This window comes from Panthera leo, chromosome A3, assembly GCF_018350215.1.
Source record: "Panthera leo isolate Ple1 chromosome A3, P.leo_Ple1_pat1.1, whole genome shotgun sequence".
In the NCBI taxonomy this organism is placed as follows: domain Eukaryota; kingdom Metazoa; phylum Chordata; class Mammalia; order Carnivora; family Felidae; genus Panthera; species Panthera leo.
Window position 1 is genome coordinate 59,998,449 of NC_056681.1, and position 13,487 is coordinate 60,011,935.

General features: G+C 36.1%; 1 protein-coding gene across 3 annotated transcripts in view; it reads left to right on the forward strand.

Moving 5' to 3' along the window:
* AFF3 (AF4/FMR2 family member 3) overlaps window positions 1–13,487 on the forward strand; it is a 567,801-nt gene that overhangs the window by 384,317 nt on the left and 169,997 nt on the right. For all 3 annotated transcript variants that reach the window (XM_042931993.1, XM_042931995.1, XM_042931994.1), the window contains exons 8-9: window positions 677–713; window positions 11,383–11,434. In XM_042931993.1, the coding sequence (XP_042787927.1) occupies window positions 677–713; window positions 11,383–11,434 (89 nt within the window). The remainder of the gene's footprint in view (window positions 1–676; window positions 714–11,382; window positions 11,435–13,487) is intronic.

A 13,487-nucleotide genomic window follows, 5' to 3' on the forward strand; every position in this document is an offset into this window, starting at 1 on the left:
AAGGACTGAAAACAGGGACTGAAACAGCTACATACACATGTGCGTACATAGCACTATTCACAATAGCCAAAAGGTGAAAACAGCCCAAATATCCATTAATGGATGAATGGCTAAATGAACTGTTGTATATACATAGAATGGAATATTATTTGGCCATAAAGAGGAATGAAGTATTGGATGAATTGCCAAAACATTATGCTAAGTGAAAGAAGCCAGACACCAAAGGTCACATATTTTGTGATTCCACTCCCCAAAATATCCAAAATAGATAAATTTAGGATGCAGATTGGTGGTTATCAGGGCCTGAGGGGAGCCGGGGGAATGAAGAGATACTGCCTAACTGGCAAGGAGTTTTATTTAGGAATGATGGAAATATTTTGCAACCAAATAGAGGTAATTGTGGCACACCATGTGCCACTGAACTATTCACTTTAAGGTGGTTAATTTTGTTACATGAATTTCACCTCAATAAACAGAAGTCTACAACACAAAAGATAAATGGTTGTGAACTGTTTTACCAGAACTGCTTAGCCAGGACATTGAGATAAATGTTTCTCATTACAGTAGAGATCATGATTAGAGATTAGGGTCTGGGTGACTAGTAGTAGACCTCATATTCAACTTAGATTTTGAAAGTCAAAATGAGAAAATTAATTGATATTTCTTGTTCTTTTAGGACTCTCAGCTTGTTTCCTCTGGACACAATAATCCAAGTAAGAAAGACTTCTTTCTACAGCTTCATATGTGGAGGGTGGGAGATGGAGGGGGTGAGGAAGGGAAGGTGCATGCAATAGACTGTAGGTTGAGAAGGAATTTCACCAAAAAACCAAAATCAAGTCAGGGAAAAGAGGACCATTTGTTCAAGTACTGCCCAAATGGATAAGATTCAAGGTGATCTTGAGTGCTCCTCCATCTTTATTCAAGGGAAGGAGGTGCCAAACATAAAATGATGAATTTCAAAGGAATGCTAGGAAGAAGGAACACTATGCTCTATTATGGTTGGTCTCTGGTATATGAGGAGGGAAAAAAACCTTTAAAGACAACTAATGAGTTACCTAAATTGAAAAAAAATGAGTGGGCCAAGAGAACAAATTAGAAGACCTCAAGATAAATGACCTTAGAATGCATGAAGATATCATGCCCTCTTCCAGAGATAGGCAGGCTGCAATATCTAAGAAGGAATTTCTTATTGAAACCAGTGTCCAATAAAACATACAGGCTTTATCGTCAAAGAGAGAATGTTATTGTTTCATGAAGTAGTGTTTTAGTTCTCTTCTTTGGCATGAAGTAATTGGTGTTAGTATCTTCTTGAGCATTAAAAATGCATAACCCGGGGCACCTGGGTGGCTCAGTTGGTTAAATGTCCAACTTCGGCTCAGGTCATGATCTCACGGTCTGTGAGTTCGAGCCCCACGTCGGGCTCTGTGCTGACAGCTCGGAGCCTGGAGCCTGCTTCGGAGTCTGTGTCTCCCTCTCTTTCTGCCCCTCCCCCACTCATACTCTCTCTCTCTTTTTCTCAAAAATAAATAAAACATTAAAAAAATTTTTTTAATAAAAAATTTGTCCATGTCATGAAAGCACACTCACAAAGACTGGGCATTGTTAGTCTCAAAACCAGCCAGTCAGCTAAGAGCACCCCTTGCCAATCACAAAGCTATGTTTGAACATGAAAATCACTCTGAGCTAGTAAATGCATCTTTGGAACTGAGGCTCACCCACTGAGCGTCTGTGAGACAGAAGGCTTGAGGAGAAAAGACATCCAGACAAATGTGTTAGGAAGCCCGGACTTTTAATGCACAGCTAGAGAAAGGTCAGGGAAGGGGAATGATGGCATAATGACACAAAGGCAATATCACTTAATTATCCCACCCTCTTTTGGGATTTGCTGTGAGCACAAGCACTGGTGAAGTGGCGAAAGGCCAAGGGACTTGAAATCTGAAGAAGACTATAAATTCACTGGTAAGAAAAGAAATTAGAAGAAATGCCTGATTAAGTCCTTCATGAGATGTGCAGTATCAGCATCATATGCCTTATGAACATACTAAAAAACATGCTAGAGTATACAGAAGAGTTGCCATTACTTTCCTCACTGTTTCTTTCCATTTGAACTTAAACAGTTCAGAGTAAAGAGAACATAATCGATGAATGAATGTACTTTCTCTGAGCTTAGAGTTTTTGACATAAAGAACAAAGGAAATAGCTGTTGAGTCTCTTCTATGTTCCAGTGCCTTGATGTGTTATTTCACTTAATCCTAACCATAGCCATGTAAGGTAGGCGTTACCATCCCCATTTTACACATGATGAAAATGAGATTTTGAAGACAATAACTAACCCAGGATCACATGGCTAAATGAAAAATGACTGCCAGGATTTGTATTCCAGGATCTCTACCCCAAAGACAACAGACTGTATTTCACTACCTTGACCCCTGTCATTTCACAGTGGATTTGAATTCTTGTCCAAGAACTATATACTTTGACTTTGTATGCATCTGGCATATTTTTATGGCATGTCATAAATCCTCATGCTTATACTACAGTTTAGATTATGTAAAGCAGACCCCATCTTGTATGAAATGTGAAGTGACACCTGCCTTGTGTGGTATACTCTCTGGCATTTCGTTGTCTAGGGAAATTTGTGATTGACTTCCTCTTTTCTTGGGGTAGGGAGATTTTTTTTCCCAACTAATCCCCCAAAAGCCAAGTACATCTATAAAAAGGTAATACCACTATTTAAAAATCTGAGCTTTTTCTATAGATTATGGCATATTTAAAACTTTAGGAGAGCTGATGCCACCAGTAGTTCCAGTGCTGTGTTTTATTTTTGGTTTGGAATCATTATTGTTTGGAATATTTCTGGAATTCTGACTCCAGTAAATAGGTAGAAAATAGAAAAAAAAAAAAAAAACTGAACTTCAGAGACACCAAACACAAATATGTATGTGTGGATTGACGGACTAAGCATCACCACTTTAGGTCAGTGCTTTTTTCCTTTTTTTTTAAGCTTTTTTTTAATGTTTATTTTTGAGAGAGACAGAGAGAGAGAGAGGGACAGAGAGAGGGAGACCTAGTATCTGAAGCAGGGTCTAGGCTCTGAACTATCAGCACGGAGCCTGACATGGGGCTTGAATCCATGAACAGTGAGATCACAACCTGAACCGAAGTTAGATGCTTAACCGACTGAGCCACCCAGGCGCCCCAGGTCAATGCTTTTTTCTTTTTGAAATTAGCAAAAGTATGTATGTCAATACTAAAGGGAAAGAGTGTGTGAATTAAACAGAAATTCTTTTAATCCAAATCTTTTAAAAGATGGATACTGTAGTCATTTTGTTGAAGTACTGATTAATTTAATATTATAAAATATAAGCTTTTTAAGCTTTGAGAAACTTAAATATTAAAATAGATGATATATGTCTGTGTTTTTTAAAAGTTATGAGAGTGTCCTGTTCAAGAGGAAGACTACGCATAAGCACCTCTTCCCCTTTCTTTAGAATCCCCATTTAACTAACCAAAAGCTATAGTAATGGAAATAAATCCATAATAGCACTGAGAACACGAGGGGATGCAATCAACAAACCAGACGTTCTGTTGAGTTTCTGGAAAACAGAAGCAGAAAGGACTATACTGTTTGATCATCCTGGCAGGGAAGATCATGAAAGAAAAAGAGAGAAAGGAAAATGATGGAAAAAAACAGGAACAAGTTCTAATAGTGGTGGGAACTATCCTACGGAGCTCTAGGAGAGACTCCATATTGCCACTTATTCCCAAGAAAGAATAGATAGGCATGGATTGTGAGCAAGATAGGAAGACCTGGGTCATTCTTCTACCAATTACCTCAACCCCCATCCTAACTGTTTTCTTATACAGAGCATCCAGTCTGGTTTTTCTCCCCCAAAAATCCAAAAGACAAAAAAAAATAGTTACATTTACTAAGAAAATGAAGAGCTGACCCGAAGTTCCACTTAATGACTGGAACTTTAATAAGAGAGAAGCAGAACAGATTCTGAGATGACACCAGACCTTAAAAATAGACATGTATGGTTGGCAAAAGAAGAGTCAAGTTTGCTGAAGATGGAAACAAAAAATACTAATACTCAGACTGAAGTACTTCCTACTTTTGTTGGAGTGTAGGGTTAGGGCTCCCAGCTTGCCTGAGGCCTCTCTTCTGAACCCTAAATAAAGCCTTTGAGTCACCAAACCCTATCCACTTACAAAGAGTTCTAAATCAGCCCTTCCCTCCAAGGCAAAGGAGTGTTAGGAAAAGAGATCAGTGTACCAGTACAGGAAATTCACACCATTTACCTTCATTAACCAACCCATTTTCATTCAAAAATGTGAATATATAACCAAGGAGCATCAAAGAGAAGGAATGGCCCTAAGGGAATCAATATATTAATTCAAAGAACAGAAGAAAAAAATTGCAAGTATCATTACAGCCTTCAGAAAAAAATTGAAATTATTTGTATTAAATATAAAGGGAACAGAATGGCATGAAAAAGAAGTCATTAGAGAATAAACGAGCACTTGAGAATTTAAATATGGCCAATAAAACTTAAAAAATTAAAATAAATACCTGAAGTCTGGAATCTAGAATGTAAGGTTGAAAACATTTTCTTTTTCTGGATATTAAGCAAAAGACAGAAGGAAATACAAAAGGAAGGTAAGATACATGGAAGATCAATCAGGGAGGAAAGGTCAAAATCCAACTAATAGGGATACCAGAAAGAGAAAAGAAAGAAAATGGAAAAGAAGAAGAAGAATAAAAATAGAATTCTAAAAGAAATGAAAAACTCACTATCAAAACAACTCATAAACAAGAAAATAAGAGACTATAAACAAAAGCAATGAAAAACAGATGGCAGAGAATTAGACCTGCAAAGACTTGAGAGATTGGAATTACCAAACCCAAAATACAAAACAAGAGTGCTTACTTTAATTTCAATAAATAAAAGAGAAGATTGAAAATGTGGTAAAGAAAGAGAAGATTTGAAGACATACTAATCAGAACCTCTATAATTGAGAAAATAAAAATAGAAAATAAGAATTCCTTAGGCTTAACAGCAGACGATTGGACATCACTGAAGAAAAAAGTAATGAATTGCAAAATTGGACTTAAGCAATTATCTAGAATGCAGCCTAGAGAAATGGAAAATACAAAATGGAAGTTAAGAAACATGAGGGACAGGGGCACCCAGGTGATTTAGTTGGTTGAGTGTCTGACTTGGTTTTGGCTCAAGTCATGGTCCAAGGGTCGTGGGGTTGAGCCACATGTCAGGCTCTGCACTGAGTGTGGAGCCTGCTTAAGATTCTCTCTCTTCCTTTGCCCCTGTCCCCAGCTCTTGCACTTTCTCTGTCCTCCCCCTTGCCCCTGCTGCCAAAAAAAAAAGTAAAAGAAAAGAACATAAGGGATAAAGTGAGAGGTCTAATGTATATTCAACTAGAATTCCAGAAGGAGCTAAGGGAACAGAGTAAATATTAAAGGAGAAAGCGGCTGAAAATTTTCCAGAATTGAAAGACACTACCACACAGATTGAAAGAACTCAATGAATATTAAACAGGATAAATAAAAAGAGGTCCACACTAGACACATTATAGTTAAACTGAAAATCACAAAGATAAAAAAGTCTTAAAATACCCTTTAATATCTTCAGAAAAGCAACAATTAGACTTCCAGTTGACTTCTCAATGGTAGCAATAGGATCCAGCAGACAGCAAATTTATAACTTCACTTTTGTGTATGTGGAAAACGACAAGTTGATTCTCAAATGTATGTGATATAACAAAGGGCTAAGAATAGCTCAGACACTCCTGAAGAAGAACAAGGTTGGAGCCTGGCCTTACTAGTATCAAAAATAAGTACATATTTTTTAGCTTAGTAATGAAGATAGTAATAGACAAATTGATCAATGAAACAGAAGACCCAGAAACAGATCCACAAATGTGTGAAAACTAGATTTATTACAGAGCTGATAATGTAGACCAATGGAGAAAGAATGGGCTTCTAAATAAATAGTACCAGAATAATTGATTATCTATAGGGATAAAAAATGAAATTAATATACCACACCATATACAAAAACTTTTCCAGGTATTTTTTAAAGACCTAAATGTTAATATTAAAATTCTATACTTTCAAAAGATAATATAGAACATCTTTATGATATATTTATTAAAATAAAAAAGATATCAAATAAAGGAAAATGTTGATAAATTCATGTACATTAATATTGAGAACTTATAATCATCCAAAGATACCAGAAAAGGAGTAGAAAGACTCCCACTGGGAGAAATTATTTAAGGAGAGTCTCTGTGTGTGCATGTATATATGTGACAGGAGATTTGTATCAAGAAAATAGTTATTTTCTTCTATGAATTAAAAAAAACAATACTACAAAAAATTTTTAAGGGTTTAAAGAGAATGTCACAGAGAGCAAGCACAATATATCTCCTCATTGGTACTCAGATATGCAAACACCACAATGAAATTACATTTTACATTATTATGTTAGAAAAACCTTTTAAATCTTAACTATAAGTTAATTTGGAAACCAGTTTAAGATTCTCCAGTAAAGTTAAGAATATATAAGCCCCACGTCTCAGAACTCCTAACACATGCACAAAGAAGGAGGTTCATGAATGTGTGTAATGACATCATTCTAATGAAAAAAACTTAAATGTCCATCAAGAGTCAAATGAGTAAGGAAATGATGGTAGATTCTTATTAGGGGTTGCTGCACCACAGTGAGAATGATCAACACCACAATACATCATGATGGCTGACTCTCAAAATCATAATGTTGGGTGACAGAAGGAAGTCTCAGAAGAATGCATACAGTATGATTCCATTTACATAAAATTTAAAATCAGACAAAACTGAAGAATATTTTATTTGCTAATGAATACATGGATGGTAAAAGCTATTAAGAAAAGAAAAGGAATGATTAACACAAGATTCCATTTCCAGATAGCTGGTGGGGATGGCAGAAATAGAAGGTTTCTGGGTTATTTCTTGGTAATACCCACTTCCTGGCCTGGAAGATGTTTTCAAAGTTAACTCATTTTAATTTTTAAAACTTCATGTGTACACTTTCATATACATATACATTTTATGTACATTAAATGCATACCCTATTGAACATTTTTTTAAGGAAAAGTATAGCCTTTACTTGAGACAGATTAACATGTGGCATGATGAAATGTAAGAATGGGAATACATTTGACTGAAATGCCAGGAACACTTGCCTTCATTTGGGTTTATGACATTCCTTTCTGTACACATCCAGTCTTACTTCTTGGTTCTTTAGTGACTAATTTTTAATCATTATAATATTATAAATCCTATTATTCATTGGTTTGTAATTTTTCTAATTGGCCTATAGGCAATTCCAAAAATTAAATTATTAATTAAATTAATATTAATGAGGGTGACTCATTAATAATTACTGAACAGAATATAAATATTTTAAATCTTGGCTATGTAGAAGGAAACGTATAGCTGTGCAGAGTTGTGTACAGTGGAGAGAGGGAAGGCAGGAGGGAAGAATAGATGAATGAATTTCCAAATTTCACATAGTATACAGGAAAAGATACTGTCAATAGTTGATTAATCAAGAAATAGAAGGTTAAACTTAAAGTTATAAATACCCAGTAGAGGCACTAAAAGTAGTAATAGACTAGTAAGAATTGTAAGCAGAGATGGTAGTATATTAAGTACCTTAAGTCTCATCTTTGATAACAGAAATCGTTACACAGTCTAAAGTCATTACATCTAGAAACAAGTATATCACTGAGCATAGTTGTTGAAGGGCTAACATAACTAAAAACAAAAGCTAGCAAAGTCAACACTGCAAACATGGATTACTTTCATTTTAAAGAAAAGTCATAGGGGTGCCTGGGTGGCTCAGGTCCTGATCTCATGGTTCTTGGGTTGGAGCCCCATGTCAGACTCTGCACTACCAGCATGGAGATTTCTTGGGATTCTTGCTCTCTCCTCTCTCTCTGCCCCTCCCCTGCTCGCGCTTTCTCTCTCTCTCTCTCAAAATAAATAAAATAAACTTAAAAAAAAAAAAAAAAGAAAAGTTATAGTATAGCAACTTCCCTCTGCAGCAGAATACAGCTTAACGCAGGTGTATTTTTATTCCCTTTCAACAGTCTGTAGTCCACCTTGTAGCACTGTTGATGGAGAGTGCATACTCCAGGAGTGCAGTCATGTTCTGTGTTTAAAGAGCATGAATTAGGTATTATTTATCTTTATGCTTGCTAGAGTGCCCAGCGTTTAAGTCCTCAGTGCATTTATTGGATTAAAAGTGTAGCTACTGTCATTTTTTTTTAAGTGGCCTATTGGGGCCATCAAGCTGTTTCATACCTCAAACTGTATATTCATCTCAGTGGTGAGTGTACCTTTCTCCTCTTCCTCCACTACTGTAACAGGGATTCTATATTCATGACCGGTCATGAGACAGAAGACCTATATGAAGCATGTAGTATATGTTTAAGTACTGTGGAAGGCTCAAGTAGACAAATATGGAGCATCAAACTGAAAGTATGCATATAATATACATATATACATACCTATGCGTTTACATGTGTATGTAGATATATATATCCTATGGCTCATTTTTTGTGCCCTCTTCCTCTCTGTAATTATATTTCCACATGCAAAATAACCACACTGCTCCTGAGCCATTCTTTTATGTCCAGTTTCTTAATGATCAATACAGAGACCAGTGTGGTATCTATCATGAAAACAGCTGAAATAACCAGGGTGACCCCAAAAAGTCTTCTTTGGTGGCTGCAGGGAAACATCTGAGCATCCAACTAAGAATTTTTTTGTCAAGAGTTTTCTAGTATACATTTATTATTTTCCCTTGGGTCCTGAAAAAGAGACTATGATTCTTAATGGCTTATGTACTTAAACATTTCAAGTTAACTTCAGAAATTGCATCACCTAAAATTTCAAGATGTTGAGAATTTTATGTCTTATTCTTTGTGAATGACAAACACAGCTTTAATCCCTGTCTTCTCCATTCTGAGCTTACTTTTCCCCCAGAAAGATGAATTCATTATCAGCACCAAAGTCAGAGAACACTCTCTCTAGGACCATCTATAAATGCCCTGTTTGGCCCCATTGTATCCTTCCTATTCTGTTTTTCCCTGTTGCCACAACATAAGTGCTGCTAAGAGCAGAGATCATCAGCTGCAGCTTTGTCCCTGAGCTGATCCAGCCCACAATTCCTGCAGCCCCCAGATCCCATGTGCACTAAGGCCTGTACCCTATCAGCCTGCAGTTTATCTGACAGCATTGTTGCTCAAGGTAAAACATACTTATTCAAACATCCAAATAATTGTCTCTGTTTATATTATTGATTTTCTGGGTTTTTGACAGAAGTTGTTTAGCAATGTTTACTATTGCCTGCTGCTCCTGAACCTGCTGTTTTACATTCTTGATTAAGATTTTATGTGGGGTTATTACCAGTGGCTATAAACTCAGGAAAGTAACCAATTTTCCCAAATTAAAGGGGAAAATACATCAATATGTTTCAGAAATTAAACCTCCATTTAGTTTTGTCTTACATAATGCAGGTGTTACAGCTCTTATTTTGGCATTCTGGCAGGAAGCATGGTTACTTAGTGGAAAAATGATCCTGGAAAGAACTAAATTAGGTTATTTTCCAGCACTAGAACCAGTTGATGAGGACTTACATGTCTCCTATATAAGTACACCACAGACTGGCCTGGAAGACAAAAATATAGTATCTAACTATGAGCTTGAAAGCAAGTTTGTTTATTTGCTGCCTCTACTTTTATTTCAAAATGGATTCCTGTGTACTGGGGCTTTGTCTAATCAGTGTTTGTTATCAAGGCACCTAAACCAATTTTGTGGCTTTTTAACAAAGTGACTGTCCCTCATGGTTTTTCTGGCACTGTGTAGACATATTAACAGAGTTATATCTGAGATAGATGTGTGAACTATATATGTAACTGTGCCTTTTTTCCCTCACAACTCTTTAATTTTCTATTTAAAAAAGGAGAAATTGTAAAGTTTCCTTTTTTTAAGTTTATTTTGAGAGAGAGAGAAAACCGGTGGGTGGGGTTGGGGGGTGGGGGGGGGTGCGGGACAGAGAATGGACAGAGGATCCAAAGCAGGCTCTGTGCTGACGATACAGAGCCCAACACAGGGCTTGAACTCATGAACCGTGAGATCATGACTTGAGCCAAAGTCAGACACCTAGCTGACTGAGCCACCCAGGATCCCCTGTAAAATTTACTTTTGAGTTCAGTTTGGGTGATATCTTTGGAATGTGTTCATCATGAAAATAAGTTAAACATAATTACATCATGTTAATCATGTAATCATTCCTGAGACTAGGTGACCACAAGCTAATGTCACCTGCTGACAAGGGAGGCCCATCTAGTGCCATTGGCCTGAGGTTCTACAAGATGTTTAGGCCTGACTTGAAAGGGCAAAGCAAAAGCAAGTGGCCGCCATCAAGCCCATTTCTTACAACCCACAACCTTTTCTAGGCTTTACTCAACTGTTAGCACCACACAATCATCATAACTCTAGCCGACTCACACTTGCAAGTCATGACCCTCCCCCTTCCTTCCCCTAGCCTCAAGGAAATAAAAAGAAGCACCTTACAAAATAAGGATGCATGGTTCAAACCCTCAATGGCCAAGGATCGAAGAATTACATTATGTCTATTGCTAGAAGAATTTGCCATTTAAAACTACTAAAAGTGAACTGGTTCCAGACTCCCTTAATTAAAACCTATTAAGTGTTTGATGACCACAAACCACAGAAACATTTCTTTAGCTAGACTTTCAAATGGTCTGGAAGGATTTCTGGTTTATACCTTATTCTGCATTAATTCAGGGGTCCCCAAAAGCTTCTACCAGGACTTTCAGTGGGTATACATCTTGGGGATCTTGTAATCTATCAGTGTTCTGTACAGTTCTCTCCTCCACCTTCTTATGGAACCTGACCTGCTTGTATTAGCAAAAGGGATCAAAGGTCAAAATGCCTTGCATGTTAGAATGCTAATGGAGTTTATTTCCTTAAATTGTCTGTAAAATGAAATGGAAGGAAACAGGTTCCATCTGTAAGATATTCATCTTTTGGCAGGGTCTCCACTCTGAACCTCTGGTTGTTTGCAAACAGCTCCTAGTACCTACTCACAGATCCATGCCTGGGCAATTGTAATACATAGAAGAAATTACTTGACAATCCGGTTCTCAGACAATAAAATGATGTTTTAAAAGTCTCCTGCTGCACATTTTGAAAGATTTTTAATAGGAGCATTGAAATATATTTAATCTCTCTTAAATCTTAAAGACCGTAACACTCACATGTTGACATTTTTTGTCTGCTTCCTTTTTAAGAGAAAGGTGATGCTGAGCCAGAGAGTCCTGACAATGGCACATCGAATACATCGTAAGTCTCTTTCCTGTTTCTATCCAGATAATATGTCTGTAGTATGAAACAGTGCAAATATCACGTAAGAGTAATAATAATAATGGAAGGAAGCCTGTGGTTCTCTTTCTCATGATGATGTCTTTCAATGCTTTTGGGTGTGGACACATTTTGAGGTCTTTCTTATGCTTTAGCACAGTAAGAGTAATCTTAAAAATGTAAATACTCCTCCTGATAAAATAGAAATGTAGTAAGATTTCAGGGTGTGTGTCATTGGGGAGAAAGGAGACAAACCCTTTAGAATTTGGTTGGAGATTTTCAGCCCTGTCCTAAATAACTGTGTGACTTTTCATATATACTGGGAGGTATTCTGTCGTACACACGATGAAGTACCAATCAATGTCATTTTAAAAGCCTGCCATCTCCAACCTCACCTTGGAATTGTGTGAAAAATACGATGATGAATATCTCTGGAATCTCAAATTTGTCATGTTTTTGAATTTACAAACGCAATTTTAAAAACATAAGAAAAGGCACTTAGAAAGCATGTGTTCCTCACTCTCTATTTTTTGTCTTTTTCCTCTCAGTACTCAAAGAATCCAAGTGTATTTTTAATGATTAATTTGATACCAAATTTATATCCCAAAGTTTAAATAAAATAATTCACGAGCTAGCAAATTACTTTAGCTTCACAGGAATCAGTCACAGGTTGGCTCCTTAAGAATCTTTATTTTTATTACTCTGAGGGGCAAGATAAGTTTTCTTATTATGAGACAGCTTTGTGAATTTATCTATGTGTGAGCCAGTGCTCATATTGCTCAGCATCTAAAATGCTATTCATTAGATACCACACCTCGTGATACAATATTATTGAATGTCTTATTTTGTCCAAGATCTGTTTCTCATTCTAGGAAGATCCTTTGGTGTGTATCAGAGGGCTATATATTTCACAAAGGATATAATTACATGTTTGTCTTTCTTAAAATATTGTCCTAAAAATTCTGAATAGTTCTACTGTCATGATTTCTGATGATATAATGAATGTGACTAGTCTTAAGTGGTTCAAATAGTACTAATTTTTAAATTTTTGTGCTGCAAAATATAATGGGAAAAGGGTTTTAATGCCATCTGGAGGCATTCTAGAGAACTGAAAAGGGTAGAATCATTTCAAAATTTGGTTCTTTTGAGTAACATTTGTAACTGGATAAGAATCAATATACTAGACTATAAGCTGTTTGGGGATAAGTTCTATAATTTTATAAAAATACGTATTATTGTAGAAACAAGAATTTTTCAAATTCTCATTAACAAAATGGTTTTAAAAACAAAGGAACATATAAAGTATGTTGAAGAACTGCTAACATCCCACATTTAATTTTACAAATTTTAAAATCACATTTAATACACATCCTAGTTTTGTTAATGCAGTTTGATGTACTATTAGTTCTTCTTCTCTTATGCTTTCTAAAAAGCCTATTCTCTATAAAAAATTGGTTTCCTTATGTTAGTTTCTTATTAAAATAAATATGTTGTTTGAGGAATTCTTTTAAACCCTCTGGAGATGCCAGAATGGTAAAAACTTGAAGTATCATCCCACATTCATCATCTACCTCACATCTGCCTCTTGAACTAGAAGTAGCAAAATAAAGTCTTAGGTTGAAAGGGTTTTTCTTTAAAAAGTGGAGAATTCTGAACTTGAACCCTCTAACTAGTTCTCTCATAATTTGGCAAGAGGAAGAACATATTATGAACAAAGAGCAATGACTCAGGATGCCTGAGATTTGTGTAGCATTTTATATTTTCTGTGCAGTACCTTATTTGAGCTTTACTTAGGTAGACGGGTAGGGCAGGAGCAATATCCTTATTTTATAATACAAGGAATCTAGGATCAGGAAAGTCATTTGAATTAAGTTAAAAAAATTAAGACACAGATCAGTTATTTTGCTTTTTTGCCCATTTACCAAACTGAGGGGTGAGTAGATCAAAGGAGACAAAGGAAAGCCTTGAGTCAGAATCAAGTTGAAAAACTGTGATCAGATTATTTGTTAAAATAATAAAACTAATACATTAGTTT